General features: G+C 42.0%; 1 protein-coding gene across 7 annotated transcripts in view; it reads left to right on the top strand.

Moving 5' to 3' along the window:
* Positions 1-25,883, top strand: part of FRRS1 (ferric chelate reductase 1) — a 216,090-nt gene that overhangs the window by 171,117 nt on the left and 19,090 nt on the right. For 5 of the 7 annotated variants that reach the window (XM_085601864.1, XM_085601865.1, XM_085601870.1 and 2 more), the window contains 2 exons: positions 13,768-13,826; positions 15,965-16,108. In XM_085601864.1, the coding sequence (XP_085457990.1) occupies positions 13,768-13,826; positions 15,965-16,108 (203 nt within the window). Of the gene's footprint in view, positions 1-10,649; positions 11,924-13,767; positions 13,827-15,964; positions 16,109-25,883 lie in introns of those variants that run through there. The other 2 variants (XM_085601869.1, XM_085601867.1) reach the window with 2 other exon arrangements.

The following is a 25,883-nucleotide window of genomic DNA, read 5'->3' as shown; positions in this document are numbered from 1 at the left end:
ACCTTACAACTGAGTGATATTTGTTATGTGTTGATCTTTTTGGAATATTGCTTTCATTACAGTGTGTGGCAACAGTAATAGAAGAAGGCCCCAACTCTCAATATGTTCTGATGATGGTCCTAACAGTCTAATTGAACTGGACCGAAATATTGACTACAAGGTGCCTGACCATCGAAAATATTCAAGTGTATTTGGTCTATGAGCCAAAGACATATCAAGGGATCTCATTGTGTTCCTTGTATAGGGTGTTCCTTTCAAAGAAAACACTGTGTATTATGTAAGGGTGGGCAGAGTTCACCGAGTTGCACTACGTGGAATTCCGTGGAGTTGCATCAAAATTCTGTGGAATTCCGCAAAGTTCTGCTCCCCCTAGTCACAGGAGGCAATAGGTTACTAACATGCAACATGGTACTCATGACTCGCATATTACCTCAGTAATGTTAACATTCTAGTTCCATTTCAGAATTCTGAAGGAGAATGTGTGTGGGCTGCTGGACAAGACGCGGGCCCTGAGGCATTCAGGCCGAACAGTGTCACGGAAGCTAAAAAAATGTGTGTTCAAAGCTCTAAGACCGCTGTGGTCTAGAGATTTCCTCACTTCACGGACCCAGTTACCGAGATCTTTCAATTGCCACCGTTCGGCCTTCTTGCACTAAAGTAATGAGGCCTCTGTTGTATCACGGTTGTTGCCACGTGCCATGCCACTCTGATGGCGTGTGACAGTAACTGGCACATGAATCACCTGCACGAGAGCAGGTATTATGATGTATCACTCCACCTCTGTTCCTATTGGTTTTCCCCCACATTCCATATTCTATCTTACCGTTAAACGGTTGTTATCGGTCAGTTTCACCAGGAACTGCAGAACTAACCAGACGTGTATGGAGTTGTACATTTAAACCTAAAGTAAATTTAACTACATCGCTCCAGCTTCTTTATTACAAATTAGCAACGAGGAGACAAGCCTATTCACGTCAAACGTAATGTGTATCCTGCGAATTTCATATGATTGACCGCGTACTCACCGTCTCTTCGGATCCAGTGCTGCGAAAATATAACTTCGATCCGTCCTAGATAGCCAAACGTGTCGGTGATTGACGTGTGGATGGTCCTGGAGGCGGCGTATGCGAAAGAGCATCTGTAGAGGAATCTTGTGCCATCTGTGTTAGAAACTAGAGAATTGAATATCAGTATTGGCATTGTGGTGGTGTTTTAGGTTGTACAGGGATCAGCCTTACTGATTGGAGCCTAAACCCTTTTTTGTTGTTTTTTTAAAAATCTGTGGACACTCAGCATCGAGATTTGTATTGCGCCAGTATACTGAGGGAGAGATGTGTAGTCAAAGAGTGGTGCGTTGAAATTATGACGTTCGAAGTCCTACATCAGAGGTGAGTCGCACAAGAGCTTATCTCCACGTGTGCAACCGCAATTCAAAGGAGTAAAGTAAACCAGCGCGAGGTCACATTGGTCACCTTGGAATTTCTAAAACCAAACAGAGTTAAAAGTAACTATTGGTGGCCTGGAATTTTCAAGAAAATTAAAGTCTTGATTAGAGACTGCATCAACTGCAATGACCAAATTCTCAAGGTTTTTAAAGTTCCTTTAAATCCTATAGAATGTCCCAGTATGCCTTGGGAAAGAATAGGCATGGACATAACTGGACCTATTGAAGGTCACGATGGTGTCATCAAATACATACTAGTTTTCATGGATCATTTTTCAAAATGGCCTGAGATCAAAATTGTTCCTAATGCATTTACATCAGATGCATTCAAATCGATCCTTGAAAGGAATTGTATAGCTCACAACACCACTTCACTTTGTCATCCAGAAGGAAATGGACTAGTGGAACTCTTCAACAGTCATAAAAGGAAACATACAACTATCCAGAACTAGCAAAATCAATTGGGAAGAAGAGATTTTTAAGCTCATATGGACGTACAGAATAACATCCCTGTTCCAGCACAAATTAATCTCCATTTGTTCTCATGAGAAGTAGACCACTCATTAGCCAGGACCTAGAGTGGATGCCTACGTCAAAACATATTGAATGGTCACCTGAAACCATCAGAAAAAATATAGCGAAAGGATAAATGTGTTATAAGGAATGGTATGATAATAGACATGGAGTAAAAGGACATTCATTTAAATGTGGTGATTTTGTTAAAGTACGTCTAGAAAAAAAAGTTAAGAAAGTAAATTCACAAACCCCCTTCGCATTTGCAAGTTGTATACCAATGTTGCTAAACTCAGCAATGGCAAAGTTTGGCATTTGAACAGATTAGCAAAATGCACTGTGGATAGTAAGCAATAGTTGCTCAATCAACAATATAAGGACAGAATTAACAATGATTTATGGGTTGATTTTGATGAGCCAGAAAATGTACCCAGTTCCTTGAATTCAGGTAATGATTTGTTTTGTAAAAATAATGCCTCAAATGTTGATGAAGTCCCATCTTCTTATGAGCCTACTGAGCATCACTCGTCCGATCTTAGGGGTGAAATCGATTCACACTCTGATTCAGATGCTGCAGGTGACAGTCATGTTATCACTGGAAGATTTGGTAGACTCATTATCAAACCCCAACAAATTCAGTGACTTTGTATATTAATTACAACTCACTTTTATGCAATGTTTTAAGAGAAGAAGATGAGTTGTATCACAGTTGTCGCCATGCCACTCTGATGGCGCGTGACAGTAACTGGCACGTGAATCATCTGCACAAGAGCAGGTATTATGATGTATCACTGCACCTCTGTTCCCATTGGTTTTCCCCTACATTCTATATTCTATCTTACTGTTAAATGGTCTTTACCGGTCAGTTTCATCAGGAGCTGCTGGACTGACCAGACGTGTATGGGGTTGTCCATTAAAACCTGAAGTTAATTTAACTACATCGCTCCAGCTTCTTTATTACAGCCTCCAAGGAAGGAGGACACTACAGGCGAACATTCTGGCTTCACTGGTAACCAAGGAGCAAACATTTCTTTATCCCATCAAAAACCACAATACGTGCATCTGAGAGCTCTTAAAGCCATTGAATGGAGAGTACTTTCTGGTCAATCCTGTTACATGCATTCATCCAACGATTTCACGGTCATGATGCTTTTCAGGACAAATAGAAGATGTTTCCTCCAATTAGAATTTTAAACCAGGTGTGCGTGCTGCTGCCTGACCCCACGCCTCGCGTCACTTTGCTTGTTCATCATGGAATGGAGCTGCACCGCCACTTTCACGTCGGAGCCTCTCATCCCTGTTCCCACTGCCTTCTTTCCTCCCCTTCCGTCTCCTTCTGGGATGGAGAAAAGAATGCGAGAACAAGAGTAGGTGGGGTCAGGGATGAGAGGTGAGGTATTGGGAGAGGGGACGGCACTCTCAAATAATGAACGCTGCATTTATGTGCTATTGACTTTCAGCCCATTATGGGAGGTGATGAATTAGGTAGTAATTGGCTTTCGGCAGCTTCCAGGCTCCAGCCATACAGTGGGCCCTATCGCAGGGGACTGTAAGTAAATTCCCCTTGCCACTAGAAAGCAGAGGCTGTAAAGACTGCTACTAATAGTTCAAATTACAGGGGATAGGATTGCTTTTAGGAGTGGGTGGCAGGGGCTAACCCTGAACTCCGCGCTCCCAGCAGCACGCGGAGTTGGGAAAACTTCACAAACTCCGCTGGCGTTTTTAATGTGTGTTGTTATTCTATTGTTAGCTGTAAGATTTATCAAAATGTAAGTTTTTTAATGACCACGAAAATGTGCTTTTCTTTCCCATTTTATATGTTGTAATAACCCCAAATAGTCCAATATGCTGGTTCTAATTTAGACAATTACTGTTTGAAAGGTATGATATAACTATATAAAACATTGCAATATTATCTTTTTGGTTTAGATGCATTTAATATTTGGAGGTGTAATCCATTGTTTTTAAAATTGATGCTCCAGTGGTATTGTATGGTTTATTGTTGCTATATCCTGGCCCGTTGGGCAATTATTTGGGTACATCCGGTGTTAGTGTAACACTGGCTGCTGGTGTTTCATGAGCCATCAGATTTGGTTAGTTTGTTGAGTAGATGGGTAGTGGTGCCTATCCTGATGACTTTCAGAGTTATGCAGATGGTCTTGAAGATTGTCACAGACTTGAAAAGTCAACAAAGTTCCATTAGGTTGGAAGTGTTATGGTCGAATTTCTCTAAATCATAAAGGCATGTAATGTGGAGTCAGGGAGGCTGTAGAGAAGGGTACTGCCTCCACAGAGACATGGAAATATGAATGTTTGGCGACCGCTGTGAAGTTGCTTTAAGTAGGAAAGGTTTCACTTTTTGCAGGAGGGAGAGTTGCTGCAATCCATAATGGGCTGCTTGGTGTTGTGTTCTTTGAGGATAATAATTGTTTTGCATATGAATCCAAGTGATTTAGCAATGGTTGATAGTGAGCTAGGTGTTTACTAGTTACTTCTTGCCAGTGAATAGAAGGAATTCAGTATTTGTGGAGTTGAGGTTCTGGAGGTCCAGGTCTGGATGAGTTGCAGGCTGTGTTTTAGTAGCCGAATGTCAGGAGATGTTCATGGGTATTTGTGTGACAGCAGCATATCTCTGGAGTGTGACATTGCTGTGAGTCAGAAGGGTTTGGAGTTTGAACTTGGGCACAACACAATTGATTCATCTAGCCATCTCAGATTACCCGTTGATAGGCTTATGCCTAACCTCACAGTAGTTCCAATCCACTCGTTTTGTACAGAATGATACCAGTGTATCAACTTAATCCCTGTTGTGCTGAATGTGATGATTCATTTTATACTAGTTCACAAATCCTAATCTTGGCTTCTAGAAGTAATTAATAGACATTCGCACAGTGACCTGTTTCTGTGCAAATGTTTCGCTTAGACCAATGCTGTAAATTGATTATCTAAGAGTGTTTGGCCATTGCTTTTAAGGCCACCTTCTCCAACGTGAACTGTCTCTAGCTCTGCTTGATTTATCCATCCACCAGCAGTAGTTACAATACCCTGTAGACCTTATACATTGGTATTGGTGTTAAAGCACCAGTGGGCCCTAATAAGAATTCAGCTGGTTTTGAGCCTTCGAGTGGGACTATACAGCTTCATAGTTTGGCCACTTGCCAGCAGTGTATTCTCAGTGAATGTATTGTCTTCTGCTGAAGGCCACAGAAGATTGCTTTTCCAGATAATATTACAGTGCTTAATTAGTTTTACACATTTAAGACATCAGAGCTTATGAAAAAAAAAGCATTGGCAAAGCCAGTAGGTCTTACCTATGTGGGATTTATTGGTTTTGCTAATGTTTTTTAGCTTTGTTGTAAATGGCTGTAAGTAACATCAAAAAAATCTGTATGACTCAACCAGCGTTGACCACATTATAGTACTTTTTTCAAAAAATTGTTATGCTGCACTGAAGCTAGCGCTGCTGTATAATATGTCTCAAAAACATTCAAAAAGCCAATAGATACCGCATAGGCGAGTCCTGTTGACTTTGCCACTGCTTGGTATGGAATGCTATATGGTAAGTTATAAGTATTTATATAGTGTATACAATGGCTGAAGTACTATTGTTATAGAATGCAGAATGCCCTTGCCAAGATGTTAGCGTGTGCAGATTCAGAAGCATTTTAGGACCATCACAAACTGTGAAAATGTGCCATATAAATGCGCTGAATGTAACATAAGTTGTAGTTAGACATAAAAATTAAATAGTTTACAACTTTTATTACAGCGATGCTTTAGAATATGTGTTACTTTGGGTGCAGTGGTTACAAAAGAACCAAAAAAACACTCCTAACTGCTTGTTTAGTAGTAAAAGTGAGTTCAGTGAATTTCCTAGACCTTTTCACTCGCTGCATATGGCCCAGCTGCAGGGGCTGCCTCTCAAAATGTGCCAAAACAGAGTTCTGGTATGACCTGTGGGTGGTATTAGCTAGTTGAGTAAATGGCTTGTGGTGGTGCCTCGTTGTGTATTGTGAATGACCATCAGAATATTAGTATACTTTTGAAGGAACAGACTAATGAAGCTCACATCATAGTTCTATGAAAGAGTGACTCAGGTATTCTAGGTAAAGTCATAGAATACATAGGTATCGGCTCAGAATTGTTTTCTAATGCTGTGGGTTGTATGGGAATTTCAATGTACCTTCTTTCCTTCCCCCATACACATTCTTGCAGCATTAGACCTTTGAAGTAATCACAGTCTTGCCTCGTGTAAAAGGTAAATGCCACTCGCACATGCCTTACAAATACATAGGAGGCAGCATTCGGCCTTTCAAGTTTAAGCTTTACTGGCACGAGTAAATTATAGGTGCTTCGCACCCACACCTTGCAGATATACTGGGTGCAGCATTCAGTCTCTCATAGAAGTGCTTTACTCTCTAGCTAAGTCTAATGTCCCACTGATTAATCCTGTTCAATCTCAAATTTGTGAAGCTTCAGTCTCTCACACATGCACATCATTATAACCAACTTATTGTTTGAATGGTAACTCCTAATCCAACGCGTTGGGTAAAAGTGGCTTTATATTCTATTGAATAAATCACCGTGAAGCCTTGCCTGTGTTTGGACATTCATTTGGGAAAGGAGTGCATCTGATGCTTTGCTGCATTGTGGAACTGTATTCGTGACAGGGATTCTCGGACCCTGAGATGGCACCGCGGTGCAAGCGTCCCGGCAATCTCTGAGAGTGTGGCTTGATACTTATTAAGATTTACCGGTTGACCGCAGTATGGAGCATTGGTTTGTAAACTTTATTGGTATGCACCAAGACAAGGGGAATCTCTGAATTTTCACCGCAGACGGCATTTTGGATTACGAGTATGACGATTAACAACGGTCACGCCAGGATCCAAAGGAGTTACCCTCTGTGTGAGTAATCCTTATTATTTTCTTATTTTCTTTAAGCCTACGCATGCGGATGAGCGGATCCCTCCCTTGTGCTTTTTGGAGAGTATATTGACCTTCTATACTCAATCATTGCTCCTACCGCTACCGTCCCCTCCACTAGCGACGTCTATCTTAGACTTACGATTTATGGCGGGGCTCCCAAAATGACTGTGCTCACATTCAGGTTGGTCTTAAATTAGACAAGGCTAACAATTACATTTGAAATTCTAAATAACACGGTTTGATTAACTAGCTACAATGGAAGAGGATATGGATGCACGTAGAAGGCTGAGAGCGAAGTCTATGTTCACAATAAGTAGTGACAAGCTACCTGCCCAGGAAATAGGAGCTACGCCTACTTCTTTAAGTCAAAAATACCAAAAGTTGGAGAAACTAATGAAGAAAGAGATTTCAAAGTGGTGGGAGGCGTTAACACTGGAGAAATATCAAGAAGAGGGCAGAGTCCCCAGAGGTCTCCGTATTCTCATTGCTCCATCATATGAGGACCAAGACCCTGAGCTTGCCAATGAATGGGCGAGCAACTTAATGGAATGCTCCAACAGAATGCTATCGATACTAATTAAGTATGCCTGGAAAGAGCGAGCATCATTGTTGAAATCAATTTCTGATCTCAAGGAAGAAATAATGAAGGAAGATACTCCAGAAAAGTTCACTTCCAAACTCGAGGAGATCAACAAAAGGTTTGAAAAATATGAGGAAGAAATTATAGCCAAGAAAGAACGGAAATTCCTCAGAGACAAGATCGATTATCAATCAGGCAGGATCTTCACTTTTGGTCGCAAATTTGACAATATTAAAAGCAAGGAGGTGGATGTTCCTGTTGAAGACAAAATTACAACCAGTGAAAGAGAGGAAAGTGACAAAAGTGATGTTAGTGAGAGCGACATCTCGGACGACGGAACAACAACTGAGAAAATTGTAACCAGACCAGTAAATTTTTGGGAGGAATTCCGTCTAATGAACCAAACTCAGAATCAACAGAATTGGCAAAAAGATCGTGGTCGGGGAAGAGGAAGGGGATACAGAGGACGAGGCAGAGGAAGAGGAAGAAGCGCAAGAGGACAATCAACAACTGGAACCAAATCAGACGTGGCGGATGGAGCAAGAACCACAATAACCCCCATGGGAATGGAAACAAGGGGTCAAAAAAGCAAAAAATGATGAACTGCAAAAATGTGGTAAACCTTTCTAATCATTTGTTGAATTGTAGTGAATATGATGTACTACAGTATGGTCTGTCCTTTTGTCCCACTGCCCCATTTTCTTATTCTAAGGAAAGGGTTGACTTATATCATTTCACTAGGAAATTACGTTTACACAAATGGCACAAATTAAAAGTGAAGAACATTCAACCACAAAAACACATTGCTAAGATCATTCCAGTAAAAGACACTATCAATGAAGTTAACACTTTAATTGCTTTAAAAGAACTAGAGAGCGAAGATATTATCGAATCTAGTCCCATTACAGCCCAATCTTTGGGCTTTAAGACAGATTTGAATTATGAGAATGATTTTGCCCCCAAATCCAACTTCAATCCCACCATGCCTCTGAGTGGCATTGACATTTTTGAAACTCTCATGATCACTGATTTGAAAGCACTGGCTAGAAAGGAAAATAAAAATCAATGGCATAGAAATCAATGGCACCATGATAATTTGAGTAAACAAGAAAGAGCAGCTATCAAATCCCTACAAACAGATAAGGATATTGTGATTCGACAATCGGATAAGGGAGGAAATGTTGTTGTTCTCAACACATGTGATTATCTGAAGGAAGGGTTACGACAGCTAGAAGTCAAAGAATGTTACGAGGTTGTAGAAAGAGTTGTGATTGATGAAGCTAATACGCAGTATCACAACATGTTAAAGACATGGCACACACAAGGGATCTTGGAGTGGAATGAATATTCCTTTCTACTGAACCGTACACCTAAAGTGGCTATATTATATCTTTTGCCCAAATTACATAAGGACATGTCCAATCCTCCAGGGAGACCTATTGTGTCATCTATAGGCTCCCTGTTGGAAAAAACATCCAAGTACATTGATTATTTCTTACGAGGACATGTAGAAAGTTTACCATCCTACCTGAAAGACAGTCGAGATTTTCTGAAAAAGATCAAGGAAGTAACCTGGCAAGAAAACTACCTGCTGATTACACTGGATGTGTGTAGTCTCTACACGGCCATCAAACATTCAGATGGCATAACAGCATGTAAACATTTCCTCATGTCACGTTCCATCTCATTCCTGCAACACACTGACATGGTGTTGGAGATGATTAGGTACTGCTTGGAGAATAACTTTTTTGTCTTTAATGACGTTTTCTACAGACAAACCCAGGGCACGGCCATGGGCACCTGCTTTGCTCCTAGTTATGCTAACCTTTTCATGGGGTACTGGGAGCAGCAGGTGCCTGGACTGCACAAGTTGTATCGTGGCCATGTGAAAACATGGCTACGATACATAGATGATCTTTTCATCATTTGGGAGGGAAGTGAGGACCTTGCACAAGAGTTCATTGTTGATCTCAATAACAATGAGGTCAATTTGAAATTTGAAGGGACTTTAAGTAGGTCCAGCATTGAATTCTTAGATTTGCAAATTCAGGTAGTCAATGGTACTCTGACTTCCAAACTGTATCGTAAAAAGACATCTGGGAATACGCTACTGCACGCTGAAAGTGCACACCCTAAAGCTCTTATCAGGAGTATTCCTTTTGGTGAGTTCCTCCGGGCTCGGAGGAACTGTAGTTCTGATATTGATTTTGAACATGAATGCAATGTAATGCAGGAAAGATTCTTGGAGCGAGGATACATATTACATGACATTACTCAAGCCCGCTTGAAAGTTAAAGATTTAAAACAAGCTGATCTACTGATCCCTAAAGACAATCATGACGACAGTACCAATCAAGTTGTCAGATACTTAACAACCTATAATTTAGGATCATTTGCAGTCAAAAGATGTCTCAAGAAACATTGGGACATCCTCAAAACTGAATCTACATTAGACGAAGTGGTCAAGGATGCACCTAATGTAACTTACAGAAAGGCTAATTCCCTGCATGAAAAATTATGTCATAATGAAGTCAGCAATGTAAGAACTGTAACTACTGATATTCAAGGCTTTTTCACCTGCATGGTTTGCAAAGCTTGCAAGTTCAGTTCAAATGTAAAAAAAGTCCATTACCCTATCACAGATGTAGACAAACCCATTGAGAAACATCTAACTTGTTTATCTGATTATTGTGTATATGTACTATATTGCCCGTGTGTCAAGAGATACGTAGGGAGCACTATGTTTGCTGCCAAGAAACGTGTGTTAGAACACATGAGAGCGATTCAGAATAAGGACAAACTCTCCCCCATAGCACGACATTATGAAGAATTCCACAAGAGCAACCGTAATTTGTTGAAATTCTTTGTAATTGATCGTATACCGGCAAACACCAGGGGGGGAGACAGAATTCGCAAGCTTAGACAACTTGAGTCTCATTATATTCTAGAACTCAACACCAAGATTCCATGGGGTCTGAATTCTGAAGAAGAGTTAGCCTGGTTTCTTGGTGAATAGTCTATTCTTCTATTTGGTTGTTTACAGCATGCACAGTATATGTACAATATATGGATTTTGACTTTTTACTCTTCTACATGTACATCCATGTTTTAACAGTCTGTTTTTATCAATTTACAATCGGCCTAATTGATAATTGTATTTTATTTTTTTGTTTATCTTTGTAGGTGGTGCACACATATGAAGGTTTATCGCTTGTTCTGACTTTATATTATTACTCTTTGCTTCAAAAGTGATATGTTGCTCATGCACAGATACCTTTTAACCCATTGGGGTTTTACAATGAATTAATAATACCTATGTATGTATATATTGTAATTAGGGAAAATATTTGATTGTATCCGCATTGCTTTGATCATGTATACGTACCCACTGGGGTTTCTGATTTGCCGTTTTATCGCGCATATCGTATCTACATGTTAATGTCTTGGCAAAGGAATTTATTACCCACTGGGGTTATATTATAAGCATTGAGAGTATTTGTATTAATTTGAGTTTTCTAACCGCCATTACCCACTGGGGTTGTATTACAGTTGGAGAATTAATGATTAATTCGTATTCAGATTCGCATTAATCTGTGTGGGTTCTGATATTTTACAACAGTTTTGAACTTGCATCTGGCATGTTGATATCATTTACTCTACCTTCCTGCTCCATGATTACACTCATCTCTGTTACTGTTTGATAATTTTGACTATCTTGTGCATACTTGGAGACCTCAACTGACAGGTTGCAGAGAGTAGGATATTTCCTTTTCTCTCTCCAGTGATGTGCTCATTCTGTGGCTGCGCGCATTGTCTACAAGCCATAGTAATAAAGTTGTGTGAAACATTTTTTTCACAGCGCGACCAGGTACATTTCCTTAGTGTAATTACAGGCTGCAGAGAGGAGGTTATTTCCTTTTCTCTCTCCAGTGATGTGCTCATTCTGTGGCTGCGCGCATTGTCTATAAGCCATAGCAATAAAGTTGTGTGAAACATTTTCTTCACATCGCGATCAGTTACATCTCCTTAGTATAATTATTCAGTGCACACAACACTGCGGAGTTTTCATAACGTATATTCAGTTATCAACAAATGAGCACCACGCATATAACTTACATTATATGTTTTCAAGTTTTAGCGTCAATTATTCTTTGGTTATGTACAGGTCTCTTTTTAATGCATTTGCACACGTTTAGTTAATTCATAGATTTAAATATGAGTGTAACATTGCAGGTCTTCATATGTTAGTGGCACTGCTTCAAAATGGCTGAAAATTTAGACATCATGTATTGCAGCCTTTTAGTTAGTCCTATTTCTGTTATTATTTTTTGTCACGCTTTATGTTTATATATTGTATAACATTGAACGTGGAACTACCCGTGACCAAGGCGGTTACGCCGAAACGCGTTGGGTAAAAGTGGCTTTATATTCTATTGAATAAATCACCGTGAAGCCTTGCCTGTGTTTGGACATTCATTTGGGAAAGGAGTGCATCTGATGCTTTGCTGCATTGTGGAACTGTATTCGTGACAGGGATTCTCGGACCCTGAGATGGCACCGCGGTGCAAGCGTCCCGGCAATCTGAGAGTGTGGCTTGATATATATATATATATATATATATATATATATATATATATATATATATATATATATATATATTCTACTGGCGGTTGCCAGTAGATAGTTATAGTTAGGACCGTGTTTCCATAGGAAATCCGCAACATTCTATTTGGAATAACTTTGGCGCCGGTTGACGAATCCTCGCGAATTTTTCAAAACTAATGGGGTGCTACGCTCCGCTCCTACCCTGAAAGTCTCGGGGGGATTCGTCAAGCGGGGGCTGAGAAAAAAGGGGGGTCCCAAAATGCGTTTTCCCCATGCATTTTCCCATAGGACCTTTAGTCCGAGCTACAGCCCGAACGGCTGAACAGAATTGTGTGAAATTTGGCAGAGAGGTAGCCCTCAGGTCAGGGATGTGCCTTTTGAAGGTCTTGTGTAAATCTGTTCAGTATTTCCTGAGAAAATAGCATTTAAATCAATATATATATCTGTAGGCGCGCTCGGAGCGCTTACGGTAAGCTTACCGTACGCGTACGGTGCCGTGCGCGAGCGCGATTCTGATTGGTTGTTAGATCAAAGTAAACATTCGTATCGGTCGAAACCAGGAAGTATCGCCGCCATTTTCTGTGTCTCGCACTGAAAAACAAAGGTTGATAACATGAAAAGGGGGCAACGAAGAGAGTTGCAGACCCCCTAGCGTTCGTCAGGGGGTTCACGAAGGACCAAAAAGTATGAAAAATAAATTTAATAATTTTTAAAAAAAATCGCGGAGTGCGCGTACGGTAAGCTTACCGTACGCGTACGGTAAAAAAAAAGAAAAAAAAAAGAATTAACAATCACATTTAATATATAAATCTAAGGACCCCCAAGGGAGAAAAAAACAATTGATATTTTGGAAAAGATGGCGAGGCGTGCACGGTACGAAATGCGCAACGTGGGCGCGCACCGAGTGCCCACAGCTTTGGTGCATATGCGCGCAAAAATTAAAAATAAATACATAACTTAGCATTTAAAAAAACTTACAAATTCACTGAAAAAACCATAGGTTTCACACACGTTATAGTTAGGAATTAGCATTTAAAAAACCTTGCAAATTCACTTAAAAAACCATAGGTTTCACACAAGTTATAGTTAGCTGTACATTTCACTCGTAAAAAACCAATGAAATTCCACGTTATAGTTAGATCAGGTAACTATAACTTGCGCGACCGCAATGCACAATGTGTCATTTCAGATGTCATCATTGATGTCATGAGTGATGTCATTGACCATGTCATAAGTGATGTAATATGTGACGTCATCAGCAGTGCATTGCGGGCGCGCAAGTTATAGTTACCTGATCTAACTATAACGTGGAATTTCATTGGTTTTTTACGAGTGAAATGTACAGCTAACTATAACTTGTGTGAAACCTATGGTTTTTTAAGTGAATATATATATATATATATATATATATATATATTAGATAAAGGGCTGCTAGACTTAGTCATATAAAGACATGAGTTTTTTCCCCTGTTCTTTTGCAATAAACAGTTTCAAAATACCTATGGTTAGTGACTTACATTGTTATATATTGTATGTTTCGATTCCTGTTGAACACTCGTACCGTTTAGCTGATCGATTTGAGGAAAATGATTGTTCCCTAAAGTCATTCTAAAATGATTCCCTTTTCATGTACGAGTTGTGGTGCATGCTCCCAGCTTTGGTGCATATGCCTCACATGCCCTTGTTTCTTTTGTAGACGGCCGCTCTTTAATTGGGCTCATTGGAGTACTGGAACTACTGCCAGAATACTCGCTGGTGAGTAAACCATTAAGTTGACCTGGCTTCTGTCTGTTTTCATATATATTTTTTGTACCAGTGAACGTCAGATAATAACTGTAGACATTTCCCATGAAGTTTGAAATGCATTCATGTAAACACTCGAAGTAATGCTTCCATACATGTACCTGGTAGTGAATTAAGACCATAGGTCGAGAGGGTGTCCAGTCCCACCACAACTCGCTCCCCATCAACTGGGTTGAGGTGTATGGACCACCAAAGATTTTGCTTGCAAGTCTTCTCCAAACGAATTGTGGAATAAGTCGGTGGGAGTCACATGCCGATAACACCTATTATTTGCACAGCTTGACCCTGACGTGTCCCTGTTATTAACCCTCTTAAGGCAGGCATCAGTGTAGCACACAATTTCTGTTGGGTACAGAACACGACTAACTGCAAACTGCATGTATCAAGCTTTACTAAAGTCCTAAGTAACACTGGTAGATACATTGGCAATCCAATATATGGTGACACCATGAGGCAGACTGTCATAAGTGCCTGTGTAGAAAATGAAATGCTGGTGCCCAGCACCCAAAACCTCTGGCTCAACTTAAGGACTGTTAATGGCATAGATGAGCTTTCTGATGCCTGACTGAGGACCTGGGGCACAGGGTCAGACTGATTTGCATATGGCCATGTCTGAACTGGGGTGGTGGAGTGAGCTAAAGAATGATGATGGATTAAACCCAGATCAGTTGACTGGGGGTGAGTGTTTGATTTGCTCAAACGCTCCGTCCATCGTCCCCTTTGTTATCTCTTTGACTGAGGACCTGTGCAGCTGGTGGGAATTTTGAAGTATCTAAATTTATGACATGTGTCTTGGAGACATCCCCCTACCTCACCACCCCGGCTGTGACTCGTCTAGGCGCTGGACTGAAAGCCTCTATTCTCACCACATTTTAGGGGCATAGTTCGTCACCTGAGAAAATAAGCGATCCGTGAGAATCTTCTAGAGGCCAGGGACATTACCCCTAGTTAAGCTCCACATCTGTAGGTACTTAAGGATGGGTGAATGATGCAGGTCAGTCGGTCACTGGACTGGCAACTGGGTCGGGCAGTGACACAATTGGTGGTATGTCCAGATTTAAGATGCAGTAGATAACTAATTTCAACCTATTTTCTGAAGTGCCCCTTCTGATAAGACATGACCTGTCTTCACAATGACTTTTTTCAACTATACCTTGCAGCATACCTCCCTTCCTCCCACAAGACTCGCTGTTCCGCCATATCGGCACACCAGCATGTATCCTACTCTTTATCCCCAAGCCAGCCGTAGACTGATAAATGTAATATCAAATTGTACTCTGGCCACAACTTTGGGCTATTTGTGTAGAATAAAATTGTCACCCATTCTGTAAAAGATGTCCCATTTCGATGTGCAACCACACAGACTCTTTCCTATATGATGGTAATATATAGGCAGCTGGAGTCAATAGATGCTGTAACCAGTATGATTCTATATACAGAAGCCTCTGGCTCCCTGCTGAGGTCTCTGCATGCAACTTTGATGCCTCCAAACTGGGCTATGCTGCCCTCCTGCTTCTCCAAAGAAACTTTGATAAATCAATCCATTTCATCCCGGCTGGTGGCACACACAACATTAGTATTCCAAAAATATAACTAAACCTTGGAGCTACCATCATCTTGCCAGTTTGAACCCAACTCCACAGCGATTGCAATTTGGACCATTGCAAAAGATCAGAGAACTTCTTCCCTAGTATTGTTGTCAAATGATCTCGAACCACATTCTCTAGACACTAATTAATGTATATACCCAAATAGTTATCAGAAGCTGACTCCTATTTGTGCATTATGCCTGACAGTACCATGCCCCCGCCTACATTTTCAGCATTAGGGAATCGACATACAAATGATTAGCCTACCAGGCGATGTAATCTCATCTTTCTTTCAGCAACACTATTGTCTCCCTCAAGGGGTTTGAACAACTCTGAATGGTAGTGATGGAGGTTACATCGAACTATCCAATATTTGCATCAACTTTTACCACTGTGTAAAGCCTCAATAAAATTGTTGGACATGGTGGTCTATTTGTAACGTGCATTATTCTTGGTTAATATAAATGTTTTGCATGTCTTCACGACTATTTCTTTGTTTAGTGGTGGCAATGTTCCTTGGAATGGACGTACCAGCGCTCAACCTCCCAGACCCTTGGGACACATACATGCTGACTGGTTTTGTATTGTGGCACGTGTTTGTTGACGTTGTACTCGAGATCCACAGCTACTGCCTAATTAACAAAGGTACACACCTTTATATTTACATGTGTTAAGAACTGGATTGCGTTTTTGATTCTTTTTGTAAATGATGCTTCTGAAATAGAAAATGTTTCTAAAAATTGGAAATTGTCCAGTGCCTCAGCACACTCAGTGGTAAAGGCATCCATCATCCAGGGAACGTTTCTCAATGAGGGCCTTCCATATCTTCAGACAGAGAGTGGAACTCACCTATTTTTCAATCATGATCAGAATGAACTTCTGTTATGCAGAGTCTTTTTTTAAGGTGTGGGCAATTTAAACATCTTTTAAATTAACTGTGCAAGTATTTCAGAATATATTAGAATTAAGAAAGTACAAATAAAGCTATTTTTTTGTAATTCTGAAGTGTAATGGAAACAAATAATCTAATATGATCAAAACAAATCTATACACGAGGTGATGCCATTTCCACGCATTGTTGTTGTTTGTGCACTGTATAGTTTAATCAGTAAAACTGTGTCTGTGCAAATGTAATTGTCATTTCAATTGAAAATGTGTTTTCTGTAATTGCAGTGCGCTATTACACAATACATACTCCACTCTGGGCTACTCCACTTTATGCCACTCTGCCGCTCCTCAACTCTACAACACTCTAATATGCTCTAGGCCACTCCACGTAACTCTACTCTGTGACACTTTGCGCCAACCCACTCTATACCCCAACCCACTCAATGCCACTCCACGATAATCCACTCTGTGACACTCTGATGTTCTACTCTAGTCCACTCTATTCCACTCCATTCTACAACCCTCCATTCCACTATGCGCCACTTCATGACTCCACTCTATGTGAGTACACCCTACGGCATTATGCCACTCCCCTATAGTCCAATTTATTCCTCTCTACGCCACTTTTTACCACTCCACTCTATGCCACTCCATTCTACTACTTTACATGCCACTTACTGCTCTCTACAACACCACTCCACAACATTTTAATCCACTCTACGACACTTTACTGTACTCTACACTACTCTACATCACTGCTCTCTTCGTCGCTCCTCTCTGTTGCTCCATTCTTACCCTCTACTCCACTGTACTCAACACCACTCCATGCCGCTCTACTCTACAACTCCACTCGGACACTCCTGTATGAATGTATGCCACTCTACACCTCTTTACTCCACTTCACCACCACGTTACTCCCCTTAATTCCACTTTTCTCCACTTGACTCCACTCTACTTCACAACACTTTATTCCACTCTTCGACACTGTACTCCACTGTATGCCCCTCCATTCCACACCCATCCACTCTCATAATCTAGCTCAACTCCCAGTAGCTATGGCACAGAGCATAAGGTCTAAATTAAAGGCAATGTGCAAAGAATTTATGTAGTACCAAAACAGTAATAAAGTTAAAATGCATCACAAGAAAAACCCCAAATAAGTGTAAAAAATGTAAGTAAATTGTAATGAACAAAATGCCACTAAAATGCCAAAAATTCAAACTGGGGAACCGGAGTTATGAATTTTTAAAGTTTATGGTAAAAAATGGCAACAAAAAGCGTTCAGCTCCAAACTGTATTCAACTGGACTAGGTAGACCAGTACCTAGGCATGATTTGAGGCCAACTGAGATGCAGCATGGGTCGGATATAGAAACCAAGTTCGACCCAGTCATAAGTTTTACCCTTGCAATCAGTTTGTGACATGGAAATCAACAATTTTCAGTGGTGCAAGGCAGAAAGCTGTGTCAGAGGAGGGCTCCATATCGTCAGATAGCTATTGAATGAGGTCCAGATGAAGCCGTTGATTTTTGGTGGGTAAGCTTCAAGCTGGAGAAATTTGAAAATTGTGCCCAAGGATATTTCCTTCTATGTTTGGACGTTGTGTTTTTTTGGGGGGGGCTGCGGATTCCTCCAGTGGGACAAGAATGTAGCTGAAGACTGCCCCATGAAGCTGGATACCTTCTCTGTGAGGTCCTGCTGAATCGGAGTTTCTGCTGCATAAAAACTCCAAGCAGGCGAAGCCTGAATTTTCAGCCAAGCACTGCGCACCTTCGTCGGATTGGCCTAGCAGGTTTGGCTTGGTCCTCCGGAGGTCTCTGGAGCCAACCACTTTCAAGGTTCTGGGTTTCAGGAGATGCTAGGAGTAGTACACGTTGACACAGACAAAGATTCCAGGACTTCGAGGACAACATGGGGGATCAAGATTCACTCCAACAGAAGCCACCATCATGGTCCTGGGCTGGTCCAGTTGGTCATCGGGCAGTTGCACGAAAGGCTTCTTTTATCATGCTGTGTTCCTGCAGTTTAATAAAAGTTTAGCCGTATGGCCCTTCAAGTTCACTTCCTTATCCTGGGTACAAGACGGAGAGCAGTTCCAGTCTACTAGGCACTTCTCGGGTCTCACACAGCAGGATCAGTCAGCTTCTGGACTTCCAAGGTACTGTGGGTGCCACATTTATGGCCGGCACCTTCCTGCGTGTGGGGTGACTTTTGGCTCCTCCCTAACTGGTGGGATAAAAGATCCAAGGGGTAGCCATACCCTCTTTTCATTTGCAGCATTTCCTGCATGCCCTACTGCAAGCCATCCCACAGTGTCCCTCTGTATTTGAAACAAAGATGGCAGAACCATTTAGCCACGGGTGCAGACCTTTTGCGCCACTCCCAGAGCCTTCACCATGGAAATGAGCAACTCCCGCTCTGTGGTCACTCTGAGCGAGTTCTTGGGGGGGGGGGGTGCTCTTCTCCCACTAGGATTGATGCCTTTCTGACTGGGGGGAACAAAAGAAGGGCCAGCCCAAATGTCAGCTAATATTTGCCTGTGGCAGGATAGACCTCTGTGAAGTGAATCCACTTCCTGGGCACAGCCCACTGTCCATGATGCCAAAAGAACAAAACCTCTCCACACCCAAGGCCTTTGTCCTGCTCTGTGAGCAGTTTCCCACTTAATCAAGGGGGCTACTCGGCTTTCTGATGACAGTTTGAACTTATGAAAATGGGCCGCTGAAGGCTTTAGGAAGGGAAAAGGTAACTTTCTAAACAAACCTATTCCTTAATAGTTATTGAAAGTTTGGTTTTACTGTTAAATTTGATTTAGAATAACTAATAAAGAGTTTTTGAATCACATTTCTAGCTGTTTGCTAACTGAATTTAGTATTATTAAATGTAAATGATGTGACCCAGTATTTTCCAATGGAACAGCCTGCCTTGCTAGGATAAAAATAGCTTTTGGACCTTTTTCTCGATGAGGACATATTTAACGCTAACTTGTACATGGCCTGCTTTTAAATACCATGCACCCTTCCTTATAAGCAATAGGGCTTATTTAGGGGTGACTGATAAATATTTAAAAGGAAGGTTTTGTCATGTCAAAAGCGGTTATTTTGACAGGTCAGATTTGCATTTTAAAACTGCAATAGCCAGGCTCCAAATGGTAAGCCTGGAGTAATGTTGGAACTGTCACTATAGTGGATTGCAGAATGAGTGCTCCAGTCCACTAGTGACATTTATTTAGTGGTCCTAGGTACACTTTATACGATATACTAGGGACTTATAGGTGAGTTAAATATGCCATAATAGATGTATGCTAATATCCTCATGTTGAAAGGGAGAACACAGGCTCATCACCACTGGTTAGCAGGGGTTAAGTACACAGAATTCTATATCCAGCAAAAATCTGAGGGCACACTGTGCAAAAGATGGTCATTTAATACATTGACTTTTGCAGCTAAAGTAAAGGCTATCAAGATTGCCCTAGACATCAACCTCGACAAGGAGAAGATGAGTCACTCTGCACGCTACTTCAAGGCCCAGGCTGCATCACAGGTCAATTTGGTAAACTCCTAGAAAGCAATTGTGTAAATCATTGACGGAGAATGAATAATAGTAGCACAGCAATGAGCCAAGACAACTGTGCCTAAAAAACCTTTAAACATTCTTTAAAGACCCACTAGCATTTCAGCCCCCATATTTCACTTTCTGTGCCTTGACCACTACATGGGTGTTGTTTTACACTCTAATATTTGGTCGCTGTTGCTTCTTTCTATCTCCAGAGTTAAACCATCAATCAGTGCTACAATCTGGTGGAGATAAAAATAGCCTCATTCCTTCAGTTGCTTGCATAAAGTCTATGGAAAATGTGGTCTTTCTGTAATTTGTGTAATGTTTAAAATGTGGTCAAATTTGAGTTGAACTTAATTAGTTCTGTTATTTTCCTCTAAATAGGGTGTTGAGAAATAGTCCCTTGATTGTACAGTATTTAGGTCAGGCTGCATCTTTCATTGCTTTTAACACATTCAAATCATGTCATACCTGTCTTGTCAGCGGTTTGTACAAAGATTCAGCACAATTATTTGCAAGCCAATTATTTGCAAGCCACTCCAGGCAGTGGAGACCACCGTTGTACAGTCGGCAGGCATAATCTTCATAGAGCGTCATATATTCTGAGGGATTGCATTATGTTTTGCAAAATCCTGTTTTCCAATTGGTGCAAGTAATCCGGTACACACACCTTCACGGACCATACCAAGGTATTTTTCTAGCAACGTCGGGTAGAAACATTTGTTTGAAGATAAGGCCCACTTGCTTCTTCACAACTGTTAATATTGTTTACCCCTCAAATGTTGCTTGATATAATCATTGGTCTCTATAGTTAAATATATTTGTAATGAGGAGGGGGTTTCTGACCACAAGGAGACATATGGCGTGTGCGACCATGAGGATGATGACATATAATGCGTTTGTTGGATAGTGGATGTCTGTTCAAAAAATTAAAATTATCATGGAAAAAACATACTGAAAGGGTATCCAGTTGTCCAAATTATGTCGCATAGATTCAAATGTACGTATTGTAACCTTCTGCCATTGATAAACGTTTTTCAAAGAGGCCAGACTTGTCTGGTAATTCAGTGAATTGTCCACTTTTGGTTTGTCTCTTCTTCTCTAGCCTTTAGTGGTCTATTTACTACTTTCAATGCTCTTAAAAGAAAGCAAGGCTCACGTTGGTTTTCTGCAGTAAGCAGTGTTCCGTTTTTATTTGTTATTGAATTGAATTGAAATTACATTTATAGAACACATGGCTACCCTAGGGCCTCCCAGCGCCAGGAGCGAACTCATCACAGTACAGCAGTTAGGTGTTAAGGGAACAGGAAGGTCTTCAAGAGTTTCCAAAAGGATAAATAGTTGTTCTCCAAACGGATATGATTGGGTAGCTGATTCCTGCATTTCGCTGCATTGTATGAAAACATGCACCCCCCACACCGAACTCTATTTATCCTGGGAACAGCAGTCAGATGTTTATTCCCCTAACGCAAGGACCTATTGGGACAGTAGGAGGAGATGATAGATTGGAGAATCGGTGGACCCTTGCACCATAAAGTCTTATGGGCAATGCACAGAGCTTTAAATTGCACTGGCTCCGCGACCGGGAGCCAATGGAGAGAGGGGATGGGCGACCTTGCAGATTCCCGATTAGGGATCTGCATAAGAAGGCGTGCTGCACAGTTTTGAACGGTCTGTAGTTTTTTTTATCGTTGACCTTGGGGATCCTAAGTAAAGCACGTTGGCGTAGTCAAGCCGAGAAAGATTGACGGCCTGCACCAACAGTCTCCTAGCAATGAAGGGCAGCAGGGGGAGGATTTTCCTTACCATCTTCAAAATCCCATAACCGGTACCTGCCACCTTCCGAGCTTGCTCCTTAAAGTTATGCTGTTGTTATAGCCCAAACCCTGCCACGTGGACAGCAAAACCCTTCACACTCAATTAGAGTAACCTAAGAAAGAAAGTTATTTCAAGTAATCCACATGGTAATATGGACGTTTCTGCCTTCTAGTAGTACATTTTAGTAGCAGCTTAATATATGGAATCTGCAAATTCCCATGACAAAAATGTTAATATATAAAGATTAATGCTCAGTTATTTTGTACGACCTGTTGTTGGTGGTTTTATGACTCTGGGCACTTTATCACTGCTTTTCAGTGCTGAAGTGCATGTGCTCTCTATGGTTAACTTGGTAAGATTGGTCTACATCTGTTTGGCATATTTAATTTACCAGTCAGTCCCTTGTACAGAGGTATCCCACATACCCAGGGCCAGTAAATTAAATGCTACTGGTGGGTTTGCAGCGCTATTTGCGCCACCCACCAAAGTAGCCTTTCAAACCTGTATCAGGCCTCTGCCACTGCAGGTCCTGCGCTCAGTTTACTGCCGCTGTGATGTGGCACATAAAGTGGCTGCCACATTTATGACTCCCCTTTTACTACATATCACTCACCCCAAAGATAGCCCTAGCTAGCCCTATGGGCAGGGTGCGGTGTAGGTAAAAGGTAGGACATGTGCCTTAACTGTGTGGCATGTCCTCGTAGTGATAAACAACCTATTTGGTTTCTCACTGCTGTGAGGTTGACCTCTTGTAGAAATGCATAGGGAATTCCCTGAGATGTTCTTTAGTGGTAATTCCTGATATGAGAGAGGTAGTGTGATCAAGTTTGGTATGTTTGGAAGAGTGGTGATAAATGCTGCGTATTGGTGTTCGCAGATTTATTATCAATATTTTAGAAATGCCACGTTTAGAAGTAGGCATTTCTGTGTGCTATGTGTCTTTGTGCCTGCCTGTTGTGTATTGACTGTCTGGCCTTGGAGTGACAGGGTCTGGGAAGGTGCAGTGGCTCCAGAGAGTCTGGATGAGTCAGCGCTAGGCTGAATAGGCCTGGTCTATATTTAGAGTGATGGGAGGAGTAGCACCTGCACCTGAATAGGCCTGCCTTCCACAATGATGGCTCCACCCCCTTGTGGTGTGTCTGGGGCCAGAGCCTACCCTCACAATGGGGAGTTTTGTGCACTTGCCAAGTTCCCCCCAGAACTGGTTTGGACTGGGCTCCGAGCCTGTGCCAGTGGGAGAACAAAGACTGTAGTGCTATAAGCACTGGGGTTGTGACCTCATGTCAAGAAAACAAACTGGAACGTGGGAAGACACTGCGTGCCAGGAGGAACCGCCACCTAGACTGCCTACTTGTGGGACTGAACCTGTTGGGCAGCTGAAGGGACTACCACTCTGTTAAGGGACCCTGTGTCCTAGCCTGCCTGTGCCCTGTTCTCTGCCCCCAGTGATCTCTTAAACACTTTGTGACCTGCCCTCCGGGCGGGAGAAGTTATCGCCGGGCAAGCACTTTATTTGTTTTACACCGACCGCTGGTGAGCGCTGCCTGTTCCTTAGTTCGGATCGCCATGGTGAAGACAAGCTGAGCGCTTTATTTTTCAGTAAGAGCGCTCCACCTTTGCGGTGCTCCTCCGCGCTGTGTCTGCACCCCAGGAGCGCGTGGAGGGTGCTCTCAATTTGGTTTCTAGGACCCTGAGAAGTGGGCTCAACAATAAGGTGGGTGCAAAGTGTGCTTGCGCCATGAGGGGATGCCGCCGGAAGTCAGGCAGAAGCTGAGCCTGGTTGTGGGCGTGGCCCAACAATAAGAGGAAGTTCTCAACCAGACACGGGACCGGTGGAGACTTCGCTCCATGTCCCACTACTGTCCTGCAGAGAACTGTGGTGGTCAACCAGGGTGGCGCGAGGACCGCGCTTGAAAAGGACTGTGGGACGACGCACCTGCGTTCCAGGCCAGTATGAGGCTCGATAGGGCCAGAGAAGCTGCAGTCATCAGCAGCTGTCTCACAACGGGCTGATGCCATTGAGGGAGATCCCGAACGGGGCCTCCTGCTGGATTCATGTTGTTGGCTGCACTTTTATTGGGCCCGGGACCCGATAACCAACACAGCCTAGTTGCGGCAGCTGCGCCACAGGTTCGTGGGCAGCCGTGTCTGATGTGTGCTGGGTGTGGGACCCTGTGACGGAGGCCCCCCATGGTTAGAATTGCTGCATTCCGGAAAGACACTATGGCTGCTTTACGGGGAGTGAAGCCGTGTCTGCCTTTTTGGCAGTGGGAGACAGGAACAACGTGGTATGCTTTGGGAACACCGCTAGTTGTGAGTAATACGTGCCTAGGGGCACAGTGACTTCTGCATTACTTTGGTTGCGAAGGTACATTGCGATTGAGTATATTATGTAACTGCTATTACCTTGTCTGGACTGCACCCTAGGTACCGTAATGGTGACCTGCAGTGGCCTAAGGAGGACTTGATGTGGTATGTGCCTGGTGCAAGAGTTTACTGGTCGCCCTAACTGTGATGAGTCTGACAGTGGCCCGACTGGCCCAGTGATTTATGCATTCCCTGTGAAGTCATGACAAGTGCCTGGTGGCACAGTGCATATATGTGATGTGTTCTAATGTATTTTTATGCATCATACAAAGGCTATTTTTATATAACCTTGTGTGGAGTTTCTTTTGTGGTGTGCCTAGTGTGTCGCTGCTGTGTGAGTGTGTTGCGCAAACATTTTACACATTGCCTCTGGGAAAAGCCTGACTGCTCTGCCAAACTACCAAGGGGGTAAGCAGGGGTTATCTGCAGCGTGTAACTCCCTTGCCCTGAGTAGAGTGGTGGGTTCTGTCTGGCTTAGGCGCATACCCTAGCCAACCAGAAACCCAATTTCTAGGAGTTGAGGTAACATATTGCTTTTTTAATCCTAATAAAGTCGCTGCTGGCAAACAACAATCCACTGTTTTGTTGAATTAGTCTTATGATTGGTAAACAAACTACCTTAAATTATAGACATTTACAATGATTTTAGTCTTAATATTCCATGAAAGAGCCATCGAATCTTCTGCAATCCATTATTACAAAAAAGTGAGTCTTAAATTTAATTGGATTTATATAGTGTCTATTCATAGTGGAAAGAATGGAGTGGGAGGCAAAATGAATAGCAAGGGTAAGAGAGTTTCAGCATTTGGGGTGGAAAAGGAGCAGGGACGGTAAGAAGAAACCTGTGCAGTGAGGGTGGGAGTGGGAAGTATATGGACCACCTGCATAAAAAGGGAGACAAAAGCCATCTGGAGAGATTCCAGCAACTAGTGGTTATGGAGCAGAGTACTGTTCTCTAGGCACAGACAACAGAAGAGACTGAACATGTTTGTAATCCAAACTAATGAGCTTATGTATAGCTCCAAGGACTGCAAGGTGCTCATAATGGAAGAACAAGATAAAGAAACAAAAACCTGACACACCTAGAGATGGAACCCCCACTCCATTCTTTCCACTATGACTAGACACTATATCAAGAGGAAAAACAGATTTTTATAGCAATTGTTGATCACGTTAAGACAAACGGTTTTTTTCATTTCAATCCCCTTGTATTTCTTTTATTCAGTGTATTTCAGTTTTGAGCCAAATCCTCCAATATTGCAGTAGTTGCTATTAGAACAGTGACCACAGATTATTCCCGTTTGAAAGGGACTTTTGAGTAGCACACTCCTCCGCAGCCTTCTTCTGGCCAGGCCTCAATCTTCACCAACTTCACTTATGTTATGGGCTCTCTCTGATGATCTGTCTCTCTACATATGGGAGAATTTTGTTGTCTAAGTTTGAGAGGCCATGCAATAATTGTCGGAAATCTCTGTCATAGTTAATGATTTAATTCTGCCATCAACAATACTGGCAAAGGTATATCAACCATAGAGGAAGAGACGCCATGATAACCATTTGTCTTGGGAATGCTGTATTGAAAATGTACTGTACTGGTATTGTACCTAGATATTTCCAATCGATTGATCATACTGCTGTTTTTTTGTTGTATTGGTCAATAAATAGTTATTAAAAAAAGCAATACTGGCAAAGGTAATTATGAAATGGAATTCTCTGCAAAAACAACAATTATGTCAACTGTAGAGCTGCTCCCTTTGCGTCCCCTTGGAATTGCAAAACAAATGTGTGCG

Source organism: Triturus cristatus, chromosome 4_2, assembly GCF_964204655.1.
Source record: "Triturus cristatus chromosome 4_2, aTriCri1.1, whole genome shotgun sequence".
Taxonomy (NCBI): domain Eukaryota; kingdom Metazoa; phylum Chordata; class Amphibia; order Caudata; family Salamandridae; genus Triturus; species Triturus cristatus.
This window is presented reverse-complemented; position numbering and strand designations above follow the sequence as displayed.